The following is a 24966-nucleotide window of genomic DNA, read 5'->3' as shown; positions in this document are numbered from 1 at the left end:
TGAGTATTTCCAGTCGTATATTCATCTAGATCTGCACCAAGTGAAGCTGCACCTGCCACTCAGGAAACTGCCAACCCTGTTGCTGTGGGTGACGGCAAGTAGACAGTCCCCAGTGGATCAACAGACACATGCGGTGTGAACACTCGCCCACAGCGGTAGACATGCAAGGCTGTGTAGGTCTGACCCACAGTGGTAGATACACGCAGGTGTGCAGCACTTAACACAGCCAGTCATTCTTTCATCAGATCCCTGCTGAGCCCCCGGTGGCCAGACACAGTACAGGTATCCAAGGAGGTGTCCGTCCATGGCGAGCGCGGCGCCAGGCGCCCGGTGCAGCTGGCGTCATGGTGATTGCCGTGCATTTTCCTCACGCGTGGCGTTTGGCTAGTTGGAAATAATGTCTACATAGTTTGTTCTGTCTGATCCCCAGATCGGTGGTGTTCCTTTTGTTGCATACTATCAGCTCTTGCACACTTCTGTGCACATTGAACCTTTGTCAGTGTTCCAGCATCACAGACCTTCCCTGCAATGATTTTGTCTCCCAAAAGTTGTATTTATTCTTTAGACTATCTGTGTTTTTTTTTAAGTGAGGGCACTACTGTTCTGTGTTTCCATGTAAAAGCATCTTGATACCATCCTTGAAAAGTTTTGTTAGTCTGTTATTCCTAGGTTAATAGGTATTTTCCCTCGATCCTCTGAAGACATAGGTTTTGGCTTGCATTGATAGAACTAAGAAGTTCATGTACCTGTCCATCTTTCATCACTTTGGACCGAGCATGGTGGTAGCTGGGATCCCTCACACTCAGGAGGATGAGGCAAAGAATTTTGAGTTCAAGGCCACCCTGGGCTGCATACCCAGACCCTGACCAAAGAAAAACAAAGAAAATCATTGGGTTGTTTTTAGTTTTCTGTGATTTTACTCCAATGTCTCTGAGTAGATTTGTTTTTATGTTTCCTAGGATTTCTTTGGATTTCAGTGGTAGGAAATTCTCATCCATTGTTTTATTTATTTATTTATTTATTTATTTTTGTCAGTCGTGGGGTTTGAACTCTGGCCCTGAGCACTGTCCCTCAGCTCTACAGCTCAAGGCTAGTGCTCTACCACTTGAGCTACAGCGTCACTTCCGGTTTTCTGGTGCTTTATTGGAGATAAGAGTTTCACGGACTTTCCTGCCCAGGCTGGCTTTGAACCGCGATCCTCAGATCTCAGCCACCTCAGCTAGGATTACAGGCGTGAGCCACCGGCGCCCGGCTCATCCATTGTTTTATTGAAAACTCCTCTGCTATTTCTGTCTGGAAAAACAGAACAACTCGGGTTTGATGTGTGTTCCCTGAGCATGTTCTCTCTCTGCGCTATTCACCACATGCTCAGAATTGTCTCTCTGAATTGCATTCTAAGTAATTCCTCCACTGCATCCTCCAGCTCACACATTCTCTCTTGGACTCTTATTTCCTGCTTAGCTCATCCTTGACTTTATAATTTATAGAAATTTTATGTTGTTTTTCAAATTTGCTTCATCGGGTTTTTTGCGCTGCAACTTCTCCCTTTTCTCCTGTAAGCTCAATCGATGTGCATTTTTTATATCCTTTATCTGATAAACATCTAATATGCTTGGAGGTTTGCTTTTTCCTCTCACAATAAATTATTTCTTTCTGTATTTGGATTTTTTTTTTAACCATCAGCTAATACTTGGCTGGTTTTTATTTGTAGGTCTCTGGAGGTCTGAGTTAAGGTGGTCTTCTCCTGAGGAGGTTCTTCAGCCAATGGGAGACATGATACCCAGCTGAGAGGACCTTAATTCCTAGGCTTGGCCCTTGGTGGTGTAATACATAAATCCTAGCCCTGTGCTGTACAGTGGCACACCCACCACTTCAGGTGGCTCTCCCCACAGGCGGGTGGATGGATTTCCCCCTAGATTGCTTCTTACTGAATGTCCACAGGGGCTCAGTTGTATGTGGCCATCTCCATTCTGGTATTCTCTTTGCTCCCCAGACACTGGGTCTCCTGACGCCCTAGCTCTCCAATCTCCTGGCTCTGGCAGGAGCCCTGAGACTAGCTCCTGGCCCAGGGAATGCCTTACTCCTTGGGAGCACACGGTGTTGGAAGGCTATGTCGTGACCAGCAGGGTCTTCTCCCGCCTTCTCAGCCTGTCTTCAGGTGTGCTGTTCCACATGTTACCAGCAGACCTCAAGGCTGAGCGCTTTATGAAGAAAGACATCTGAGAGCCTCCTTCTGTTTGGGGCTAGAATAAAGCAGCTCTTTTGTTTAGGCCAGCAGCAAGATCAAACATCTAGAAGGTGGTGGTGTGTTAAGCAATAACGGATCCTTTTATGCAGTTGTGGGCCTCAGACTGGCTGAGTGCTGGCTTTGCCTGGTATGGACTTGTCAGTTATCTCCAAATATAGACACAAGTGCTTAAGATGGAGTATGTGACAAACATAGCACCTGAGCCTGCCAGGCTATTGCTGCTGTTTACATGGGAGGATGGAGGGATAGATGGACAGTTGTACAGGCTGTAGGATTTCTGCTCCAAGTCTGAGGAGCATTCTCCAATGTGTGCTGTGATACTTGGTAACTGAGCTGACCTGATCTGATGAGATCACAGCCTCCTCAGGAACTCTTCATCGTCAGAAAAGAGAGGAAGAAAACACCGAGTTCAAGATGGCCCATGGGAACACCAGATGAAGCGTGTAGATGCAAGAACTCTGTGTGCCAAGGGCTTCATGGAGAGGCTGAGTACACTTGAGTGGGTGGAAAGGAGAACATGAGGTTTATTGGCTTAATGCTCCAGAGTTTGGTCTCTGAGCATGACTTTTCCCCTCAGAAAAAGAAGATAACATGTGGTGGTGACAGAGGAGAGCTACCAGGGAGCAGAAGGAAGACAGAAGTCTGCTCTCAGAGACCTGGCTTTCAGCCAGGTCTTCTGCTCCACTTTAGTCTGGTCTAGCATCTCCTCACCTTTGGCTCTTTCTCACTTCCTGTTTGAAAATGGTGGTGGACAAATGACCTCTGAGCTCTTAAAGTGCTCTACTGGGAAGAGGTATTCTACCCATCTTTGCCCCTTGGAGAGGTGGGGCAGGGTACAGAGGATGGGCCATCTGTCCCCATGCAGCCGCTGTAGGCCAAGGCCTCTCGCTGCTCAGATACACTTAAAGGGAACAGGATGGAACTTCCTCCTTGTTCATCAGTACAGAGCCCAACTTCTAGCATAGCATGGCGCCATAATCTTCATGGGGATCTCTGTGTGGAGGTGGCTCCTGTTTTCTCATGTCAGACAGACACTTAGGGAAAGTTTTTGGTGCTAACTCCCATTCTTGCAGGATGAAGGAGATGGCTTGCCTTGAGCCTTTTCTGTCGTGGTTTACGTGGAAAGCAATGGCATCTGGATACCTGAAACAACTCAGGTCATGTGAGCAAGAGCAAGCCTGCCCAGCTGGGGCAGTTGCTGAGCTTTCCAGATGTTGGATTGTGGTCATTGCCTCCCACCTCACTACTACTGCTTATAATGAAAGCTCTAGGACCCAGATGGTGGTCTCCTTAGAGATAGGTTCCCAGTATAGGGCAGCAGGCTGTGGGTTGCTTGTTCTCATTGTTTCTGTCCATTCCAACACCTAATGCAGAGGAGATGAAAACCAAATATTTGTCACCTGGCTACTGAGTAAGTTACAGTGTTATTTGTTTTTGTTAAAAAAGGGAAAGAGCATTTAGCTGAGTGGAAGAGCACTTGCCTGGCAAGCGCAGGGCCTAAGTTTGGTCCTCAGCCTTGCCAAAACAAACAAAAAACATAATATACCCATCAGTGTGGAATTAATATGTATATATTACATTATATAATATATGTTATATATTATATTTTCCACATTCTGCAACCATCCAAAAGAATGAGGTTTACCTGTAGGCACCGAAAAGTGGAAAATTGAACTATAAAGCAGTAACCCCATGCAGAGGACAGTTTATGCACATACATAAAAAGAGAGACATTCACACTTAAAAAAAATCTAAAAGCAGCCACTTGTAGTATACACCTGTTATATCAAGAGAGTTATGAGTTCAAGGCCAGCAGGAGCAAAATTAGTAAGAGCCTACCTCAGAGACAAAACCAGAAGGATCAAGGTGTGGCTCAAATGGTAGAGGAAGGCCCTGGGTTTAATCCCCAGTGCTTTCTGAAAACGTCCACACCAAACTGACTCTATCCTGGGAGCCAAGGAAAAGGAAATACTAGCCATGTGGCAGTGGCTCACACTTAAAATCCTAGCTGCTCAGGAGGCTGAGACCTGGAGGACCACAGTACAAAGCCAGAACAGGAAGAAAAGTTGGTGAAACTCTTTATCTCCAATTAACCAGCAAAATGCTAGACTGGAAGTATGACTTGGTGGTGAAACATCAGCCATCAGCAAGAAAGCTAAGACTGGAGGCCCTGAATTTAAGCTCCAGTACACACACACACACACACACACACACACACACACACACACACACACACACACACACACACACACACACACACACACACACACACACACACACACACACACACACTCTCTCTCTCTCTCTCTCTCTCTCTCTCTCTCTCTCTCTCTCTCTCTCTCTCTCTCTCTCTCTCTCTCTCTGGCCTGTGACTCTGCCCTGTATTTCCTGTGATTCTGCCCTGTAGCAGATGCTTCTGCAGGACTGTCATTTGTCCCACCAGGGTTAGTTGTTTGGGTTAATTCTTTTTTTTTTTTAATTTGTCGGTCCTGGGGCTTGAACTCTGGGTCTGGGCGCTGTCCCTCAGCTCTTCAGCTCAAGGCGAGCGCTCTACCACTTGAGCTACAGCGCCACTTCCGGTTTTCTGGTGGTTTATTGGAGATAAGAGTCTCACGGTCTTTCCTACCCGGGCTGGCTTTGAACCGCGATCCTCAGATCTCAGCCTCCTGAGTAGCTAGGATTACAGGCGTGAGCCACCAGCGCCCGGCTGGGTAATTCTTAAAGAATCTTTCAGTACACATTTGCTGTAATCACTGTGGAAACTCACCCATAACATACACTTGGTGCCTAAGAGAAAACAACCTCAATGACAGCGAGGAGTCGGTGGCCACATTAGCGTGGAGCATCCTCTCCAGCAGTGCAGCCGTGGGGAGCTTCCCAGTGTATCTGAACACCTCTGAGGATGAGTCAAGTGGCTGTGAGTTGACTCGCCCAGCTAGAGCAATAAAGAGAAAAATTAGTCTAATGCATAGTCTTAACAAGAAGGAGAGTGCGAGCATGAATTATTAATGTGACTAGTCTGTGGCAATCAGATAAAATGAAGTCCCATTTGCTCAACCTTATTAAAAGAGAGTGGGGGCAGGAGGGAGGGAGAGAAAGAGGGAGGGAAGAAGCATGGTAAAGGGCGTTAAGGGACTTCTAACATGGAAGGCCTGCCTTGAAGATGGTAATGTGTTTTCTAATCTCTGTGGTCTTTAACTAAACACAATAGTAAAGGTTCTCTTCGCATAGTTCTGACTTGTTGAATTATTGAACATTTTAGAAAATACTTGACTGCTGACTTAGATGTCTTTATGATGAATTGGCAGTCTTTTTGGCAAGGGATTTGGTCCTCCTATATCACACAGAGATGATTTCATCCACTTGTCAAGAAAGAACTTTTAGAAAAAGTAAAGACATACTGACGATACCAGCTTTCAGTCCTTAGATTTACCATCAACCCCTTATGGCTGAAGGCCTCCCTTCATGCTGCAGAAGTTTAACTTTTTAAAAAGCAAGAAAAGGGAGAGTTCAAGTTGTTGAAATTGCTGTAATAAGTGGGTAAAAATTACTTCTAAAAATTAACACATTTCTAAATGTTCGTGTAGTCTGTGTACATACTTAATGTGTACATACAAATATGTAGTTTCTGATGGGGGGGGATGCCTGTCACTCAGACATTTACAGTCAGGTTGGAGCAATCAGGTTCTTTCTTCTCTTAGTTATTTTGAAATATTCACAGAATATTATTTTTATAGTATACCATCAGGTTGCCATTTTTAATTTTAAGATGATTTGTTGAAGGAGGAAAATTTGATTCTTTCTGTACTTGGAAGAATGCTCTTCTTTTGATTGTCCCTGAACCTCTTTATGCTCAATGCTAGTACTCTACCATTTGAGCCACAGCACTACTTCCGGGTTTTGAGTAGTTTTAGGTAAGAGTCTCTTGGGGACTCTTCTGCCCAGGCTGGCTTTGAACTGTGATCCTCAGATCTCAGCCCCCTGAATAGCTAGGATTACAGGCATGAGCCACTGGCGCCCAGCTTGGTTATTTTTAAATAGTTAAAATCTGAGATGTAAGCCAGGCACTGGTGGCTCGCGCCTATAATCCTAGCTACTTAGGAGGCTGAGATCTGAGGATTACAGTTCAAAGCCAGCCTTGGCAGGAAAGTCCGTGAGACTCTAATCTCCAATTAACCACTAGAAAACCAGAAGCAGTGTTGTGGCTCAAGTGGTAGAGCACTTGCCTTGAGCTGAAGAGCTCAGAGCCAGAGCCCAGGCCCAGAGTTCAAGCCCAATGACTGACCAAAAAAAAAATCTGAGATGTTTTTGATGCCATTCCATTTTTGATAGGGACCCAGCTTATTCTCCAGTCTTCATGAAGTAAGAAGGGATTTTGGATCGCAAATCTAGATGCTCTTAGTGAGAGCTGTTAGTAGGATTATGGGTTTCTACGACCAGAAATTTCCCCCAAATCACTTGTTAGCATGTGTGCTAGCGGTGGCCTTCAAAGCAGAAATGGTTTGCTTTTTTCTTCCTCAGTGCCAGTGTACGAATCAACACCATTGTGTGATAAATGTGTAAGTTAACAAGAAAAGGAAAGCACGTGATTCCACATATGCTGAGAAAAGTTCATTGTAACATTACTGGAAAGTTTGGGAGTTTGTGGTTCATTTAAAACACGTATTGCGTGATCAGCAGAAAGATGACTACTGAGGGAGGGGTGTGGGTACTAGCAAGGGGAAGGACTGTGCGCTCAGCACCTACGGGTGATCCAGAGCAGCCACTACTGTGAACTGAATGGAGTGGAACTGAACTAGTCAAGTTTTTAATGACTGCTGAAGTAGTCTTCAGAAAGCTTCCTGTGAGTCATCCTCTCCCTCCCCCTTTGCTGGAGAGAAGAGTGGAGCAGCCAAGATGAGGGCTGTGTTGTCTCCACACCTTTCACACCTGAGAGAACAGAGCTTCCTACGCCACCAGGGGTGGGAGAAGAAGGCGCCAGTGCAGGTTAGTCTACAGAAATCACCAAATGGTTAGCCCAGCAGGCTTCATCTTCCTTGCCCCTGCTTCCTGCCCCTTCCTCGCCCCGGTCTTTACCGTCTATGATGTAGATACAGAAAAAGAGCCCTCCCTGGGTCATCTGCAAGCTGGCCTAGCCCTTGGTACCTGCCCTTCCCATTCATTCTAAGCAGCCAGGAACTCTCTTTTCTGTTCAAACACTGGGCTACCTGGGCTAGGGATGGATGGAGTGCAGCGATGGAGCACCCTCTGGTCTTGATCCTAGGGAATAATCCCTGGCACTAAAAAAAGAAAGTACAATTTAGGGGACCTAACTTCCCCATCTGGCATTTTCTTTAGTGACCTATGAGTTAGTTTGCGTTTCCTGTTGTCATTCTGGTGGCTGTATCCCAGTCCTGGCAGTGACCTGGAGGTGGCCAGGAGATGCACAGCAGAAGGTGGTCAGCAAGAACAGGGTGGCTGCTCACGCCCTGAGTGATGGAGTGTCCAGCGGTCCTCTGATGTGTGCTTCCTCTCTCAGATCCTGGTGTACAGTCTGGAAGCAGAGCGGTGCCTGTCAAAGCTCGGAAATGCACTGGGTGACTTCACCTGCGTCAACCTCAGGGACAGCCCTCCCCACCTCATGGTCAGCGGCAACATGGACAGGAGGTACGTCTGAGTGTGTGCTGGCCGGTCTCCACCGCCACGTTGCAGCTTTGTCCACCTGAATTGAACGTGTCAGCCCACGACTTGGAGAGCAGAGGCTTGTATTAGGTAATCGTTGGATCCAAATATGTCTGCTCCATTTCTAAGCACCACAGGATGGGGTTCTGTTCAGCCAGTTGGTGAACACAGTTGGTAGGAGGTCCAGCGAGACCACTTGGAATATCTCTTGTCCCCTTGCTGCACAATTTGTTTGGCATTTAAAAGCTCACTTTCTAATATTAAAAACAATAACCTAAGGGATGAATCATGTTCAACAAAACAGGGTTGCCTGCCAAAGGATGTCAAGAGTGTATTTCAGAACACTGCGGTGTCCCTCTGGTGATGGGGAACGAGACTTGATGGGAACGGGTTCCAGTTTCTATTTAGCTGATTAGCAGCCTTCTCTTAACGCATTGGCTTAGAGAGTCGGATTTTCCCCGCACAGGGTCCGGTGCCAGCCATGGACGCTCCGGGAGCCATCAGCATGAAAGGATTAGAAGTGTCTGAAAAGACCCTTGGAGTCCAAATTTTAGGTTTTCCTCCTCCCTGCCCCTCTCCCCTTGTCTTTTTCTTTTCTTTCTTTCTGCTTGTTTTTGGCTGGTTATCTGCCGTGTCTGATCCTGTGCCCTGAGGAGAGGTAGCGTGGCTAGAGGCCAGGGGCTGCTGGCGCCCTCCCCTGGACCGGCCCCGGGCTGCAGGTGGTGGGCCGCTGCACTCAGGAGGTGGGCTGTCCTTCATGCCAAGTCCCAGACCCCTGTCCCGTGGGCCACTGCAGCAGTCTGCAACAGTAACCACTTTATCCAGCCCCCCATCTGCATTCTGCTAGCTTCCCACCCCCTTTTGTATATAGCAAAAAGGTAATGTGGAAAAAAGTATTATATCATTTTTTTAAATTTTTATTTATTTTTATTGTGAAAATACTGTACAGAGGGGTTACAATTACATGGGCAAGGTAATGAGTACATTTCTTATCAAGCATTGTAGCCTCCTCCTTTGTTTCCCCTTCCCATCCTCCCCCCGCCCCCCACCTCATTTTTTTTTCTGAAGACCTAAAATGGTTCATGTTCTGCTGCTTAAGGGTTGAACATTGGACTCAGCTTCTCTCTCTCTCTCTCTCTCTCTCTCTCTCTCTCTCTCTCTCTCTCTCTCTCTCTCTCTCTCTCTCTCTCTCTCGTTGGTGGTGGTGGTCATGGGGCTTGAACTCTGGGCCTGGGCGCCATTCCTGAGCTCTTCAGCTCTAGGTGAGTGCTCTACTCCTTGAGCCACAGCGCCACTTGTGGTCTTCTGGTGCTTTATTGGAGATACGAGTCTCACAAACTTTCCTGCCAGGGCTGGCTTTGAACCATGATCCTCAGATCTCAGCCTCCTGAGTAGCTAGTATTATAGGCATGAGCCACCAACACCCAGCTCAGCTTTTAAGAGCTGGGCCTGTAGGTAGCTCTGTGTGTGGTGCAGCAAATAGAACGAATCCATACACTCTGAGCTTATCCAAGACCACTTGCAATATCTTGAAAACAAGTAGCTCCAGCCAAGGAGAGCAGGGAGCTCCTGGGGCCCCCAGGTGCTACTTAGGGCTTGAGCACTGGGGCATTCAGCTACAACAAGAGTCCTAGGAAACCAAATGGGGTTCTGGAGAAGAGACTTCAGTGAGCTCACAGCCAAAGGTCATGCGTGACCGCCCGCATGGGGATTGTGCATGCCACAGCTATCTGCGTGTGGAGTTGGCAGTGAGGAGATTGCACTGCCTTTTTCCTTGAGGAGCAAGCCCACCTCATTCTTCACCCACAGCCAGAACAGGAGCTCCATGCCCTCTGCTCAGGTCCAAATGTGCAGGCTAATTCCTTTTTATTAGTAAACAAATATTATGTTTGAAAAAAGCTCCCAGTCTTGTGGAAGAAAAGAACTGGTTGAAGCTGGGTGCTGGTGGCTCACACCTGTAATCCTAGCTACTCAGAAGGCTGAGATGTGAGGATCACAGTTCAAAGCTAGCCCGGGCATGAAAAGTCTACGGGACTCTTATCTCTAATTAACCAAAACCAGAAGTGGTAGTATAGCTCAAAGTGATTGAGCACTATCCTTGAGCAAAAGAGCTCAGGGACAGCGCCTAGGCTCTGAGTTCAGGCCCCACAACCAACAATAAAAAGAATAGGCAAGAGACTTAGACTCGGGGATGGGCAGGGTGGGGGTGCGGTTAAAGTGTTAAAGTATCCCGTAACTAGTGCTGGTACTAGTCTGTTTGACCACAACTGGCATGTCAGGTTTAGCTTCATGTGTAAGAAGACTCTTCAGCTGAGTGCTGGTGGCTCACACCTGTAATCCTAGCTACTCAGGAGGCTGAGATCTGTGGATCAAGGTTTAAAGCCAGCCCAGGCAGGAAAGTCTGTTGAACTCTTATCTCCAATAAACCACTAGAAAACCAGAAGTGGCACTGTGGCTCAAGTGTTAGAGCGCTCGCCTTGAGCTGAAGAGCTGAGGGATAGCACCCAAGCCCAGAGTTCAAGCCCCAAGAACGACAAAAAACAAAACAAAAAAACCCAACTCTTCACAAATTAAAATTCTGGATTCCACAATATGTAATAGAAATACAAAGGTTAAAAACAGCACGGTAGCTGAAGGCTGTAACACTAAACACTAGCTACTTGGGAGGTGAAGATGGAGGGGTAGAGGCGACCCAGCCCAGCCCAGGCATAAAAGTTCATGAGCTCCAACCTCAGCAGGAAAAGCTGGGCCCAGATAGGGGTGCACAAATTTTCATCCAGCTACATGGAGACATGGCTCAAGTGGTAGAGCACCTGTGTAGCAAGTGCTAACAAAGCCCTAAGTTCAAACCCCCAAAACACTAAAAAAGTAAATGCTTTTTAAATAAAAATTGCACATCTGGAGAAAAAGTCAGGCATCCAAATGTTTAAGTGAAGTCTCCCCTTCTTTTCCCCAGAGGCTCTGTCCTGTGGGTAAGATTTCATTAGAGGAGCATTCCCAGGCGTGCAGCTTGTGTTTTGCTTCAAAAGGAACCTGGTCAGATGCTGTGAGAACTGTGCCCTTGCTATCCTTGCATTTTGAAGCTGAGGCCTCCCCGTTCAGTTTAAAGAGTTCAGACTTCCTTGGCCACAGTGCATTTTCCCAGTGCTTTGCAAGTCACGTAGGAATGACTCGGAGGCTAAAAGTAAGTAAAAGTCCAGTTAAGAGAAAAATAACTTCATTAAGGAAAGCAGTTTGAGTAGTTTGCAAATATGAGTGGAATTTTGCAAGCACTTTTACTTTGGGGAGTAGGAAAATGAGAAAAATACGTAGCCTGTTACCGTCTCCAGGGTACAAGGTGGTGAAGCAGGGCGAGTAGAGAGCTGGAGGTGAGGAGAGGTCACCTGAGCCATGAGTTTTCCTGTAGACCAGAAAACAGGTGCAGTGAGGAAGGTGGCGTTCTGCTATGGCATGGCCAGTCAGACTGGTGCCCAGGGCTGCAGCAGCCTCACATCTGTGTGCTCATCAGTCCTGCACATACGCCATGCAGAGGTTGCCAAGACTTGGCAGAGGTCGAAATTTTAGTTCTCAGAGTGTCAGCTGTGTCCTGTATGCTCGGTGTCATGAGATTCCCCTCCTGCAACTTCCTACATTAGCACACTTACACTTGTGCATGCTAGCCTTCTGGCATGCCTTTTTCTGGTACTCTGGGCAGATGAAGGATAGCTTTTCTCCATCTTACCTGCATGTATCTCTGTGCTTGGGAGGAAAGCCACAAAGAAGAGGAGGACCCCCCCCATGCCCCCAACTCCCATTTCTTGGACTGCAAAGCTCCTTGAATTGGCCTTTGGTCGGGAAAGATGGAGCTCCTGTCAGAGTCTTAGCCTCCTGCACCACCACTGACTGTGTTGGGCTGTAAGACAAGGCAGGGAAGTGAGGCACTCCTCCCGCAGAGCCCCCCCTGGGACGGACTCTGCTCCTCTGCCTGTTGGCTCCAGTCTGCCTGCTAGAGTTCCCAGGCCTTTTTGTAGCTGACCAATCGGTTCCAGTGATGGTCAGACAACCACTCCACCTTCAGACCTACACCTCCCCACCTCCTTGTGAGCAGCCTAGGCCGCTGCGCTTCTGTGGGTCGCAGGCTTTCTGCCATGTGCTCTTCCTCACCAGTGAGATCTGGGGTAGAAAATGGAGGCATTGGGCTGGTCGCTGGTGGCTCACGCCTGTCATCCTAGCTACTGAGGAGGCTGAGATCTGAGGATCACACTTCAAAGCCAGCCCGGGCAGAAAAGTCCGTGAGACTCTTATCTCCAATTAACCACTAGAAAACCCGCAAGTGGCTTGGTGCCTCAAGCGGTAGATCGCTCGCCTTGAGCTGAAGAGCACAGGGGTAGCGCCCAAGCCCAGAGTTTAAGCCCCATGACCAACAACAAAAAAGAAAGGAAAAGAAAATGGAGGCATTTACTGCTGCTCTGCTGGGAAGAGCCCGAATGAGAGTCAGTGCTATAGATAGATGCAAGCTGTTGTTAGGTTGCTAGGGCAACATTCACTGAACCAACAAATCCTACAGGACGCCTTTCCATGTTCTTAGGTGTAATTTTTTTTTATTGAGTTAGCATTTACTTACCATGTAATTCGTCTATTTAAATTACACAATTCAGTGTTTTTAATGAGTTATACAAGTATCCTCAAAGTAAATTTTAGAACAGGTACATCATCCAAGTAGAGACCTTGTGCTCATCAGTAGTCATTGGCCCTTTCCCAGTTCATTCACCCCCATTCCAGTGTTAGGCCACTCCTCATCTGCTTTCTTTCTCTGCATGTCTACCTGAACTGGGCATGTCATACAAATGGAATGACACGCTCCTTTGTGACTGGCTTCTTCCACTGGGTATTGTGTTTTCAGGACAAAATGTTGTCCTGTCTGTCATTCTCTGCTGTGGCCAAACGCCCCACTGTAATGAGGCCAGTTCAGCTACTGCCCACCGTTCACTGCTAGGTGGGCGTTTGGGCTGCACTCCCCTTCAGCTGTCATGTGCAAGTTTCTGTGTGTCCTCATTTCCTTTGGGTGTATGTACCTGGAGGTGGAATTACTGGCCTGTATGTTGATTCTGTTTAACCATTTGAGGAATTGCCAGGCTCTTTGTTAACGTGACTGTGCTTCTTACATGCCCATACACCTTACAAGGGTTCCATTTTCTCATCATAGCCATCCTCACATATGTGCAGCAGGGCCTGCTTGTGGTTTGCATTTGCATTTCCTGATGCTGGTGGTGTCTGGCATCCTTTCATGTGCACCCTGTCTTTTATGTGCACCCTGTCTTTCATGTACATTCCCACATCTTCTGAGAGGCCACTATCCAGACCTTGTCTGTAGTTGTCTTGCCTTTTGATTGTTGAGTTGTGACTTTTTTACTTATTTGGATACCAGTCCCATACTGGATATGTGATCTGCAATATTCCATTTCCTAACTAAGGTTACAAAGGTTTCCCACCACATTTTCTTGAGGGCTCTGTGGACTTGTGGGTACATTGAGGTGTGTGACCAACTAGGAGGTGATTTTTGTAAGGGTGTGAATGTAGCAGGGTCCGTCCTAATGCATTGCGTGCAGACCCTGATGCATTGCGTGTAGCCCCTGATGCATTGTGTGTAGCCCCTGATGCATTGCGTGTAGCCCCTGATGCATTGAGTGTAGCCCCTGATGCATTGAGTGTAGCCCCTGATGCATTGAGTGTAGCCCCTGATGCATTGCGTGTAGCCCCTGATGCGTTGCATGTAGCCCCTGATGCGTTGCGTGTAGCCCCTGATGCGTTGCGTGCAAACCCAATTGTCCCAGCACCACGGGTATAGGCTGTTCTTTCCCATCGAACTATCTTAGCAGCGTTCTTGAAGAATTTGAGAGCTTTTTGTAAACTCTCAGTCCCAATGCCAGCACCACACTGTCTTAAAGATTCTAGGTTTTCTACAGTGTGCTTCAAATGCTGCAGTATTAATTGTATGTGAAATTTTAAAAAGTTGTGTTGTCATCTTCTTGTGCAACATGAATAGTCGCATGTAATTCATCAAAAGTGAGTTAAATTAATCACATGCCTTGTTTTACAGCAATCCATGATCATCACCACCCTCAGGTAGTGTCTCAGGCCAGCTTGTCAGATGCCGTGGAGTTTGAGTTTAGCGAGGTCTTCTGGACCTCTGATGCTGACCTCCAGAGGAAGCAGGCCTATAGAGGGCAGGGACCAGGTGCTGGCAGGCAGTGACTCTCCATGATCCCGATGTTTTGTTCTGTATTCAGAGGGTTTAAACCTGAAACACTCATGTACTAAGCCCAGCTGAATGAAGCTGGGTGGGTCTACTTAAAACTCATGCTTTTCTAGTTGCTGAACCATTCATCCCAGCTGGGGCTGTGCATTAAAGCTGTCCACATCAATGCGTAAATCGGTGTTTGAAATCCTCTTTAATAGCTCAGGTTTAGTGAGAGCAAATAGAATCTTGTATTAATTTTTTAAAAAAAAACTCATTTTCCACTGCAGTAGTGTGGTACTCACTGCACACTATTGAAAATGAACTATACAATTTGTAAATGGGGGCAGAAGAGAGTGGGGAAGGGGTGACATGGTCCAAAAAGAAATGTGCTCTTTACGTGACTTACGTAACTGTTACTCCTCTGTATGTCACTTTGTACAATAACAAACAAATTTTTTAAACTAATTTTCCCGATTAGTTTGGTCACAAAAACAAAAACCCCCAAACGGTGTTTTAGTGCCTTGTAGCTTGTCCCCTTTATTTTTTGGATAGAAATAAAGCTGGAGTTCAGGCCTTCTTAATGAAACTGCTGAGCCAGAGTCTGAACAGGCTCAGCTTTGCCACCAGACACGCTTTGCTTTATTACTATGTAGGACTGCTTCATCCAAACCAATAGGAAGTTGCGCCCCCAATTAAAGAGTCTGCGCGCTTCCTGCCACCTGACAGATAGAAAGTCGTGGCTTGCTGCCTGCTGTCAGAGCCCGCACGGGGCGCAAATGTTGCCTTTGCTCCATCTGCAATGTTAGAATAAGTTATTCAGAGCCCTGAACACAGGACCATCCCGAGCGTGCCTCCCCCTCGGTTCCAGCACGTTTTCCTGCCATCAGATGGATGCTCCTCTGCTGGAGTCTTTGGAAGGTTCTGGTGTCTTTTGTTTTAATTGGCGGGCTAGAGCCGCCTCCTAGGGTGTGATTTTCATTAGAGGGGCTGCAGAGAGGGAGTGTTGGAACGGTCCTCCAAGCCCAACCATGAATATTAAACATAATACAATTACAGCTTTCAGACCAATTATTTTTCTTTTCAGTGGGCAAAGTTGATGAAATCCCCGCTCGATGGAGGATCACACCAGCTCCCATTGGCTCCCTTTGTCCCTGGAATTGGCGTCTTGGCATGCCGTCGGGCCCGTTTGTTGTACTACCTGCTGCCCAGTGTGGAGTGCTGCGTGGCGTGCAGAGAATGCAGGCTGGCCGAGGTCCACTGCATTTCACCGTCAGGCGTTCGAGGCCCATCCCCACTTCTCACTTTCTGTAAATTTGATGGCCTGAGTGGACTTGGCCTGCTGGAGAGTTTGCACTGCTGGCTGTAGACAAGAATCCAGAATAATGCCTCTTAAGATGTCAGGGGGAGAAGAAAGGGCCCCCTTTTTTCCTGGGCCAGGGAGGAGGTGTTCAAGTCTGCCCGGGCCAGTAATGTCAAGGACACTGCCGCTATATGTCTTGGTGTAGCTGTTTATTTGGTTGGAGCCCTCCGTGCTAATATTAAAATACAACAGGAAAACAGATGGTAAACTTTGAACTTCTGGACCAAATTTATGTTTGCTTTTGTCTCCTTAACAGCCAAACTGTAAATTATAGACTATAAATATCCAACAGGGGCTCAGGGGCTCTTCATGGACATAGCCACAGCAGAATACACCCTGTTCACCAAACACACACTGAAAAAGTACTTGGGCTAAATTTTTCTGTCCCTGCTTTCATGTGGATAGTCGAAGCACGGAGAGAGGGTCTGCCGCACAGGTCTTTGGACAGCCTTGATCCTTTCTTTCTTCTTTGTCCAGTCGCCTTAGGTTGCTGTACAGATCTTTGGACAGAGTCGGTCCTTTCTCTCTTCTCAGTCCTGGGTCTTGAACTCCGGGTCTAGGAGCTGTCCCTGACCTTTTTTGGTCAAGGCTGGAGTCACATCTTAGAGATAAGAATCTCACAGACCTTCGTGCCTGGGCTGGCCTTGAACTGTGTTCCTCAGATGTCAGCCTCCTGAGTAGCTGGGATTACAGGTGTGAGCCACCGGTGCCCGGCTCACACTTTCTAAATGACCACAGGATGGTAATGCACTCACAATACCCAGTTTCCCACCTGAGGAATGTCAGGGACTTGGTCATTTTGGGCAGTAGTGCTAACCCCATTTCCCTTTCTTCCTTCTCCAGGGTGAGGATCCATGACCTCCGCACTGATAAAATCGCCCTGTCCCTCTCCGCTCACCAGCTGGGGGTCTCTGCCGTCCAGATGGACGACTGGAAGATTGTGAGTGGAGGCGAGGAAGGCCTGGTGTCCGTGTGGGATTATCGCATGAACCAGAAGCTGTGGGAGGCCCACTCCAGGTGAGGTGCCTCCGCCCCCCGGGCCTCCCTTCTGGAAGTGCCAGCGCCGGCTCTCACGAGGGCACTGAGGCCTGCAGGTGCAGCCGCTCTGATCTTAGTATGCCATGCTTTATGCCCAGCCTGCCCTCAGCCATTTCTCACGAGTGCTCTACTGTCATTTTAGAATTCCACCATCTTATTGGGAAGGCAGAACGGTAACTGGAAAATGTAGGTAACCACCTCAGCTGGGCAGGATGTGACCCACCCCAATGAGAGCCAAGGGGTCGGAGTGCCCCAGGACACCTTTCTGCCCAAGTGGCACCCCACTGAGGGCCAAGGACACCTGTCTGCCTGCAAGCCCTTCTGTTCATGTGTCACCTCTGTACTGCTAGGGCTTTCCTCAGGCTGTTTGGATGCTTCAGCTAGGAGAGATTTGTCATTTCAGCCTTTAATGCAGCTATTCAGCAGATAAATAGACAACATCCCACGCACAGGCAGACAGGTGGGAACCGCTCTCCCGCCAAGAAGAACCGATGAAAAGCAAAGGTGGGTTCAAGAGCCCACACCCTGCCATGACACACGAGGCCAACTGCTTACAAGATCCCTGCGAGCCGGCGCCAGTAGCTCGCGCTCCTGAGCCCAGCTACTCAGGAAGCGAAGAGCTGAGGATTGTTTGTGATTCCAAGCCAGCCCGGGCAGGAAAGTTCATGAGACACTTACCGCCAATAAGCTTCTCAGAAAAAGCTCAGAGTGGTGCTGTGGCACAAGTAAGTGGTAGATCACTAGCCTTGAGCAAAAGAAGCTCAGGGACAGCACCTAGTCCCAGAGTTCAAGCCCCAAGACCAGCAAGAGCCTACTTCATAACCTCACAGTAGAGGCTGTGCGGGAGAGCTTCCCTCCCTGGCTTTCTTTCAGTGCCTCTCCAAACCCACATTCTAGAGACATGAGCATAATCAGGAGACCAGGAACAAAGCCTTCCAGTGGCAAGTCTTAGTCTGGGAAGCAGTGCACCTGTCACCACTGAAGTCCGTGGTGATTCACCGTGTGGCCACTAGGTGGCATCACAAGGCTGGAATCCCGGCACCTTGCTGGCTCTCCACCTGGAGGCCAGACCCTGCCTGGCTGTTTCCCAATGAGCTGGTTTCTGTGGTGCGGTGCCTTCCTATAGGCCATTCAGGGCAAGCCAGGCGAGTGGTCCAGGCTAGGTCTCCCCTAGCTGTGGTCCTGCCACAGCTAGCACCAGCAGCTGCCTGTCCCCTCCCTCCCCAGGGGCGTTTTCACCCACCAGCTGATCCCTTCCCTCTGCAGGGCCTGTCAAGAGTCCAGGAGCCCCACCCATCCATTGCTCTCCTAAGCTCCAGTGCAGCCGTCTACTCCATCCATCATCCTCCTGTCTGGCACCAGCAGTCAGGCCGAGACCAGGCCTTTCCCTGTCATTCTCCTCCCCCAGCCTCCCCAGCCTACGCCTCCAACCTGAGGCCTCCCCTGCGTCCAGCCAGCCCGTCCTCTGCTGTACCATTCTCAGCCGGCCTGACTGGTGTCTCCCATCCTGCCCTCGCTTTGGCTGCTTTCTAGAAGGGTACAGCTTACCTCCTGCTAGTTGGGAAGCCCTCTGCGACGCCGTGCCACCTGGCATTTCCTGGTTCTGTGCTGTGGTCGCAGGAAGTGCTGTAGGATGGAAGAAGTCTCTGCTTTGGCAAACAGACTCAATGTCCCCTTCCCAGATCCTTGGAACATGCTTTCCCCCCCAGAGCACAGAGCCATGGGGCCCACTGGGCCCTTCGCTCCCCCCACCCTAGACCCACCCCAGGCCTTCCAGCCAGGGCCACAGACAGGGGACAGGCCTCCCTGCACACAGATGGTCGGTTTCACCTTGAGTCGTTAGGCCCTGAAACACAAGTGCCTTGCCGATCCGATCTCCAGCCGCCTCGGGAGCGGAGGCGGGACAGGGCCCTGTGGACACTCCGCCTCTGCTGTGAGTCCGCTTCCGAGCACAGAGCAGGTGTCCATTGTGCTTCCACGCACACTCACGGTGCGTCTCTCCTCTGTCTGCAGACACCCTGTGCGCCACGTAGCCTTCAACAGCCACAGCCTCGTCACAGCCCACGTGCCCTATGAGAGGGTGGTGCGCAACTCCGACCTGGACAACTTCGCCACGCACAGGAGGTCAGATGCTAACCATGGCTTGCTGATGAAACTGCCTTGATGCCACCTCAGCCGCATCTGTGTCCAGGCCTGGCCCCCCTTTTGTAGGAGTTGGGAACGCGATGTTGGCTATAGGGGAGCCCAGAGCATGCGTACGAGGTGCTTCCCGGATGTGCTCCCCAGCCGCCCACAGCATCTGTGCAGGGAGGACCAGGAGGTGGCAGTAGCCTGGCCAAGAGGGAGGCACTCTGCTTCCCAGGTCGGGGCCAGCCCAGGCAGGACCAGGGCAGGAGGGCGCAGGGGCTGCTTACGATCTCACTATGGGCTACTCTTCTAAGCAGCCGCTCTGAGGCCTCCTCGTCTTCTTGCTTGACCCACAGCGTGCCCCGGGAGACCTGTATAACACGTACCTCCTGCAGACAGAGGCTGTCCTGACCTGTGCTCCCTTGCTTCCTCCAGACACCGGGGGCTGATCCATGCCTACGAGTTTGCGGTGGACCAGCTGGCCCTTCAGAGCTCTCTTCCTGTCTGCCGCTCGTCCTGTGACGTCATGGCTACGTACAACTACGACCTCGCACTGGCCTTTCCCTATGACAGTGTGTAGGGAGTCACCCCACCTGGGAGTAGAGAGAACACGGGGCAGGTAATTTTATCCATTTACCACAGTGCCCTGCACTGGGTGGCAAAGGTTTGAGCCGCCTGCTCCCCCCACCCTGGAGCTTATCAGCCGGCTTTGTTCATCTTGCTCTGTTCTCTCTCTCTCTCTCTCCTGTGGCTTTGAATATCACACACTAATGACTCAAACTGAACTTCCTTCCACATGCTGCCCGGCCTGGCCTATCTGGGACCTGACACCCTCCCTGGCCCCGTCCTGGGCACCGGGACCTCAGCTCCACAAGGCCCAGTGGACTCTCTCTCCCTGGAGTCCTTGAGGTGCCCCAGCCTCGGCACCTCCTTCCTTTGGGTTGCAGATCCTACTCAGGCACTGAGGATCAGCACTGAGCTGCACCCCGCTCCACCACCACCCAATGTACACTTAGCAAAGCAGTGCCTTTTCTAGATAGATTTTACCATGGCTCATAATTATATATTTATACAGTTATTTCACTGGGACTATTTTGCGTTGATACACAGTAAACATTTTCTAATGTGGATTAAGCGGCCACTCTCTCCGGGGAAGGGAGACGGGGTTACTGTGAGGACAGGGAGGCGGGCAGGGGACCAGGAGCCTCTCTCCACAGTCCTGAGAGTGCCCACCCACAGCTCGTGGCTGCGCCCGTGCACAGCCACCTCGAACACTGATGGAGCTAGAGAGGGAGAGGAGGTCAGGCCCGTGGACACTGTCATTAACCCTGGCCCATAGGTGGTGCAGAACTTTGTGCCTTCTCAAATTCCTGTAGACCACGCGCCGGACACGCTGTGTGACGGCCACCAGATCTCTCAGTGAGCAGAAGGTCCCAACCCCAGGGCAGTGGCGCTAGAATCACAAAGCCCATTATGGAAAAGCCTGTAGAAATTCCAGACACCTCTGACTCTGCCTTAGAGGGGAATAAAAAGAGAAAGAGCACTTCTCTAACGAGGGTGCTGAACGTCCAAACCTGGGGAGCCAGAGTGGGGCTGGAGCAAGGAGGGGGCATTGCAAAGGGGACTGAGCCCCCTGTGGCTGTCCCAGGAAGGGAGCAGAAGCCCCGCAGTTCCCAGAACGTGAAGGACAGGTTTTCGCTGTTGACGGAGGTGCGGGAGGGAGCCAGAGGCCGTCTTGGAGGCTCTGCAGGTGCACCGGCGGTGACTGGCCGTGCTCACCTGGGCTCCCCTCACTCACCGCCCACAAGTGATGGCTTCCTGTTCCTCACCCTGCTACGGAGCTCCAGCTCTAGCCAAGGCCTGGAGGGCTTGAAGAGAGCCTGAAGCCAGACCTAGATGCTGCCTCCTTTCAGACCCCTGAGAGCCCCTCCCGCCCTGACTGGTCCTGTGCTGTCCATCACCCACTCCTCCCTGAGCAAAGCCGCCCAGGCCCCGCCTCCTGCTCACTCATCCCGTCCCGCTTGGAAACGCCTTTTCTTTTCAGGAGGGCGGCTCATCTTACAGCAGTCCCCCTCCCAAGCTCATTGAAGAGCTTCAAAGAAATGAGACCCAGAAATCTCACCAAAGTTAAAAATGGTTTTCAGGGGGCTTGGAATGTGGCTCAGTGGTAGAGCACTGGCCTCACATGCATGAGGTCCTGGGTTCGATTCCTCAGCACTGCATACACAGCAAAAGCCAGAAGTGGTGCTGTGGCTCAAGTGGTAGAGTGCTAGCTTTGAGCAAAAGCAGCTCAAGGACAGTGCCCAGGCCCTGAGTTCAAGCCCCAGGACTAGTAAAAAAAAAAAAAAAAAAAAAAAGCCAGGCGCTGGTGGCTTATGCCTGTAATCCTACCTACTCAGGAGGCTGAGATCTGAGGATTGCAATTCAGAGCCAGCCTGGGCAGGAAAGTCCGTGAGACTCTTATCTCCAATTCATCACCAGAAAACCGGAAGTGGTGCAGTGGCTCTAGCCTTGAGCTGAAGAGCTGAGGGACAGCGCCCAGGCCCAGAGTTCAAGCCCCATGACCAACAAAACAAAAACAACAAAATTCCATAGAGCCTTTGTGTTCCTGCTCCACTGTATGTAGCCCAGCGCTTGCTGGTGACGCAGCTTCTCTGGTGGCACTTCTCTGGACCTCCAGTGCCCGTCAGCTGTGTGGCCTCGGCATCACCCCCTCCTCCCCCCTCCTACCCCCCCCCCCCCCCCGCCCCGCACGCCACTCCCCATTACACAGTAGGTGCTCTCAACTTCCTGTGGTCAGCTTACTTTCCCACTGCAGGGCGCACGCTGCCAGCTCGCTCCCACTCTGTCGTGCTGGCGGGGGGGGGGGGGAGGGGGCTCCTTGTCCAGGGACCACAAGACCCACCTTTCCTTGCCCTCCAGTCCATGCCAGGGAAGGTGATGGCCCCAGGAAGTCCTCCCCCAGGGGAACCGAGCCTCTCCCCTGGGAGAAGCACCTGGGAGGGGGCGGTGCGTCCAGCCCCAGCCGGCTGCTGGCTGAAGCAGCCTTGCTGCGCTTGCTCTGGCCGGGGTGCAGCTCCCCTGACTGGGGTGCCCGCTTTGAACAGCAGCTGCGGCCGCGGTGAGCTGATGGTGCTGGCTGGCCAGGCGGTGGCGCGTGTGCCACACAGACCTGCCCATCACCCCAGGCAGCCAGGCCAGATGGTTACCTGGCTGCTGAAGCAGGGCCCGCGGCGACTTGGCCACGCTGCTCTCGTGTGCGGCGGCAGATACCCGCCCGCTGGGCTTCAGGGGGGCTGCGGGCCTCCAGGAGCAGCCCCTGGCTCTGTGCGAGGCCCTGTTCTTTCCCCAGAAAGGAGAAAGCCCGCCCTTGCCCAGGCATGGCAACGGCTGGCGGCTTCTTGGAAATGGACAGGGCAGCATGCTCCGTCCACGCACCCTTCCCCTCACTGCTGCCCAGGGGAACGGCCCCCAAGGCGCCCCCAGGCCTGCCCAGGCTTCGTCTCCTGCCGACTCTCTGCCCTGGGCCCAGCCCTCCTGGCTGTTCTCACCCACACCTGGCCTGCCGGCCATTGTGCACACGGGCAGAGCCGGAGACAAAGACCCCGAGGATGCCCCAGAGTGGGGTGACGTGGTCCTGGCTCCTGTTCATGCCACCCCAAGGTGACCTTGGGAAGACACCTACACAGCCAGTGCTTTCCAGACCCTCCAAGCTCCCTTGCAGTTTTAACGAGGCCCGCTTGAGCCCCAGGGCACCCCACAGCCTTCCTCACCGCAGGTGGGCAGGGACCCGGCCACGGCTGTGATGGATGCTTTCCTGTTAGCACAGCAAAGAGAACTTTCTAGTCACTTGGACCCAAAAATAACAGCAAGGGGTTCTCTTTTGTTGGCCTCTTAATAACTCGTTCCCCAGAGGCCAGGGCAGAGGGCCTGTGGTCCTGCCCAGTCCCCGTCCATAATTCATGTGTCACCCGCTGCCAGTTTCCACCTGCCGCTCCTATAAAGTTTCTGTTCCATAGCTCTATGTGAAGCTCCGCTCACGTGCTTGCCACAAACCACCAGACTGTCCTGACATTTCAAAGCCAGCCCTTCCCTCAGGTAGCATGGCAGTACAGGACAAGACCCCTCTTCCAGGTTCTTCCAGCAAAGGGCTGAAGATTGGAGGCCACTTCGGCCTCTGCCCGGGTCCCCTGGCCCTGCTTGGTTCTCCACCCACAGCCCTGGTCTCCCAGTGCCCACTTATCAGCGGCCTCCAAATATTTAACTTAGTGCTGAATTCCACCGAGTTCCGTGTAACTCGGGATGGGAAAGATCGTTACCAGCCCTTCCCATTCGCCTCTCTTAGAACAAGTTAGGCACAAGCAGCACCTGTTCAGGCTGTTTGGTTTGGTTTGTATTCCCTGCCAGGCGCAGGGGGGCTGCTGCCCTCAGTCGGGGCTGTGCAGCCAGAACTCCCCTCCTGGGCATGCCCAGCAGTGGGCAGGTAGCAAGAATCCTTCCCCAGCCACCTGCTTCCCGTCTCACAGGCCTCACTGCCCAGATGGCCTGGCTACCCCCACATCCACGCCTGGAGCGGTGGCCCTCCGTCTTTGCTGATCAAAGGCCAGCCACCCCGCGGGTTGCTGGGAATTGGGCTGCACAGGCGGAGAGCAGGTTTGCACCAACTCAGCCCACACCACTGGTGCAAAGCACTCCAGGAGCTGGCCACAGAGCCCCAGGTAACCCTGGAGCCCCAGAGCCTTAACCCTGCCGGCTAGACAGCACCCTCGTGCTGGGATAGGAGCTCGCGTCTCAGCAGCACGCACGAGATGTGGAATCACTCATTGTATTTCACTCTTTAGATGAACCACGGCCCAAAGCTTCAAAGACACCGGGCACGAACGAGCCCACAGCAGCTCTGTCTCCCCAGCGAGAGCTCCCGGCATGGGGGCCCAGGGCGGTTATTTATTATTTATAAAAAGCATTTTGCATTCATGAACTGCCTTTGTTAGAAAAATCCAAATCAGAACACAGGGGAGTGGCTCCAGGCCCATGGCAGGCAGGCTGCTCAGGAGACGGCCTGAGCATGCAGGCATGGAGCCAGCGGTGTGGTTCCAGACACTTCCTGGAGAGGAGCTCAGTGACGACGTTGGCCCCTCACACCACCCCAGCGACCTCCTAGAACCCCAGCCCAGCCCGCAGGGTCAACTTGGCAAAGCGTCTCCCCAGATTCCCAGCCTCCCTTCCCGCCTGCTGCCTCAGCCCTGGTGGAGCTGAGGCCTGGCGGTGCGTGGATCACCAGGTCTGCCGAGCACGGTCTCGCGCACTGACCGCCGCCCGCCACGTGAGGAGGAGCCAAATGGCCTCCAGTTGCCATCTGCCACCACCAGGAGCCACTCCCAACCAGAAACCTGCGGACCTCAGCTTCCCTCCCGTGGCGGGGGGAATCTCCCAAAGCCCACTGCTTCCCCCGTCCCCGCATCCCTTTGATTTGCCACTCCCTTTGTTTAGCCATTTAACACCAACTTGAACCTCAGACACAGCCCGGGGACCCTGATGGGCTGCCACGTTTCTAATGATGAGCGTCAGATTAGGACACGCCGTAAAAGTAAACCATCCAACACCAAGAACCAGCCACAGAAGAAAGCACTTGGGGGCCCGGGGCTGGGACAGCTACACGAGCAGGGCTCTGGGGCCGTGTGCAGAGCCCCGGGCAAGGAGGCCGTCTCTGCATCAGCATCTCCCCCCTCCACCCCCCCCCGACCCTCATGGAGGCCAGCTCTAAGCCTGGCTCACTATCACAGTGTTATCAGGATTGTACCAAGGAGCAAGCTGAACCTCCAGACCAGGACAGGCACACCCACAGGCTTTCACACACACACACACCCCCAGAACATGTTTCCTAGGGGATCTTAGGTTTCTACAAACCCAAGGCTGGGGCGGAGCACAGGAGACCGTGCATGCTCAGTATTAAAACCGAATGAGAAACAAAACAGCAGCCACGGCTGGGTATCCAGAGAACTTTCTGGAAGGTAGGGAGATAGCAGCTGAACCAAGCATCTTGTAAATGCCTCCCCAACCTTTGCTGCCCACCTCCACTGGGGTGCATGGCCTTTGTTTCTGTGCGCTCTCACGCGCGCACACACATACACACACACACACACACACACACACACACACCTCGATGCCATCTTTCATTTGGAAGTTGACAGCCAGGGTTGGAGGGCTGCAGGTGAGCAACGCCTGGCTCTACCACTGCCACCTGTGCTAGGGACCACAGGTCCCTGCTGCCAGGAGCTGGGGGTCAGCCGGCCATGAGCCCCAGTGCACACA

At 51.4% G+C, this 24966-nt stretch overlaps 1 protein-coding gene across 4 annotated transcripts in view; it reads left to right on the top strand.

Moving 5' to 3' along the window:
- LOC138837707 (F-box/WD repeat-containing protein 8-like) overlaps positions 1-24966 on the top strand; it is a 92365-nt gene that overhangs the window by 64974 nt on the left and 2425 nt on the right. Inside the window, exons 8-12 of one of the 4 annotated variants that reach the window (XM_070036658.1) lie at positions 7767-7894; positions 16333-16506; positions 18541-18651; positions 19090-19273; positions 21136-21423. In XM_070036658.1, the coding sequence (XP_069892759.1) occupies positions 7767-7894; positions 16333-16506; positions 18541-18651; positions 19090-19234 (558 nt within the window). In that variant the 3' untranslated portion in view covers positions 19235-19273; positions 21136-21423. Of the gene's footprint in view, positions 1-7766; positions 7895-16332; positions 16507-18540; positions 18652-19089; positions 20376-21135; positions 21424-24966 lie in introns of those variants that run through there. The other 3 variants (XM_070036656.1, XM_070036657.1, XM_070036655.1) reach the window with 3 other exon arrangements.

The sequence above is a fragment of the Dipodomys merriami genome, unplaced genomic scaffold (assembly GCF_024711535.1).
Source record: "Dipodomys merriami isolate MVZ:Mamm:240054 unplaced genomic scaffold, mDipMer1.0.p SCAF_274, whole genome shotgun sequence".
Lineage (NCBI taxonomy): Eukaryota > Metazoa > Chordata > Mammalia > Rodentia > Heteromyidae > Dipodomys > Dipodomys merriami.
The sequence above is the reverse complement of the archived record's forward strand: the minus strand, read 5'-3'. Positions and strand labels throughout refer to the sequence as shown.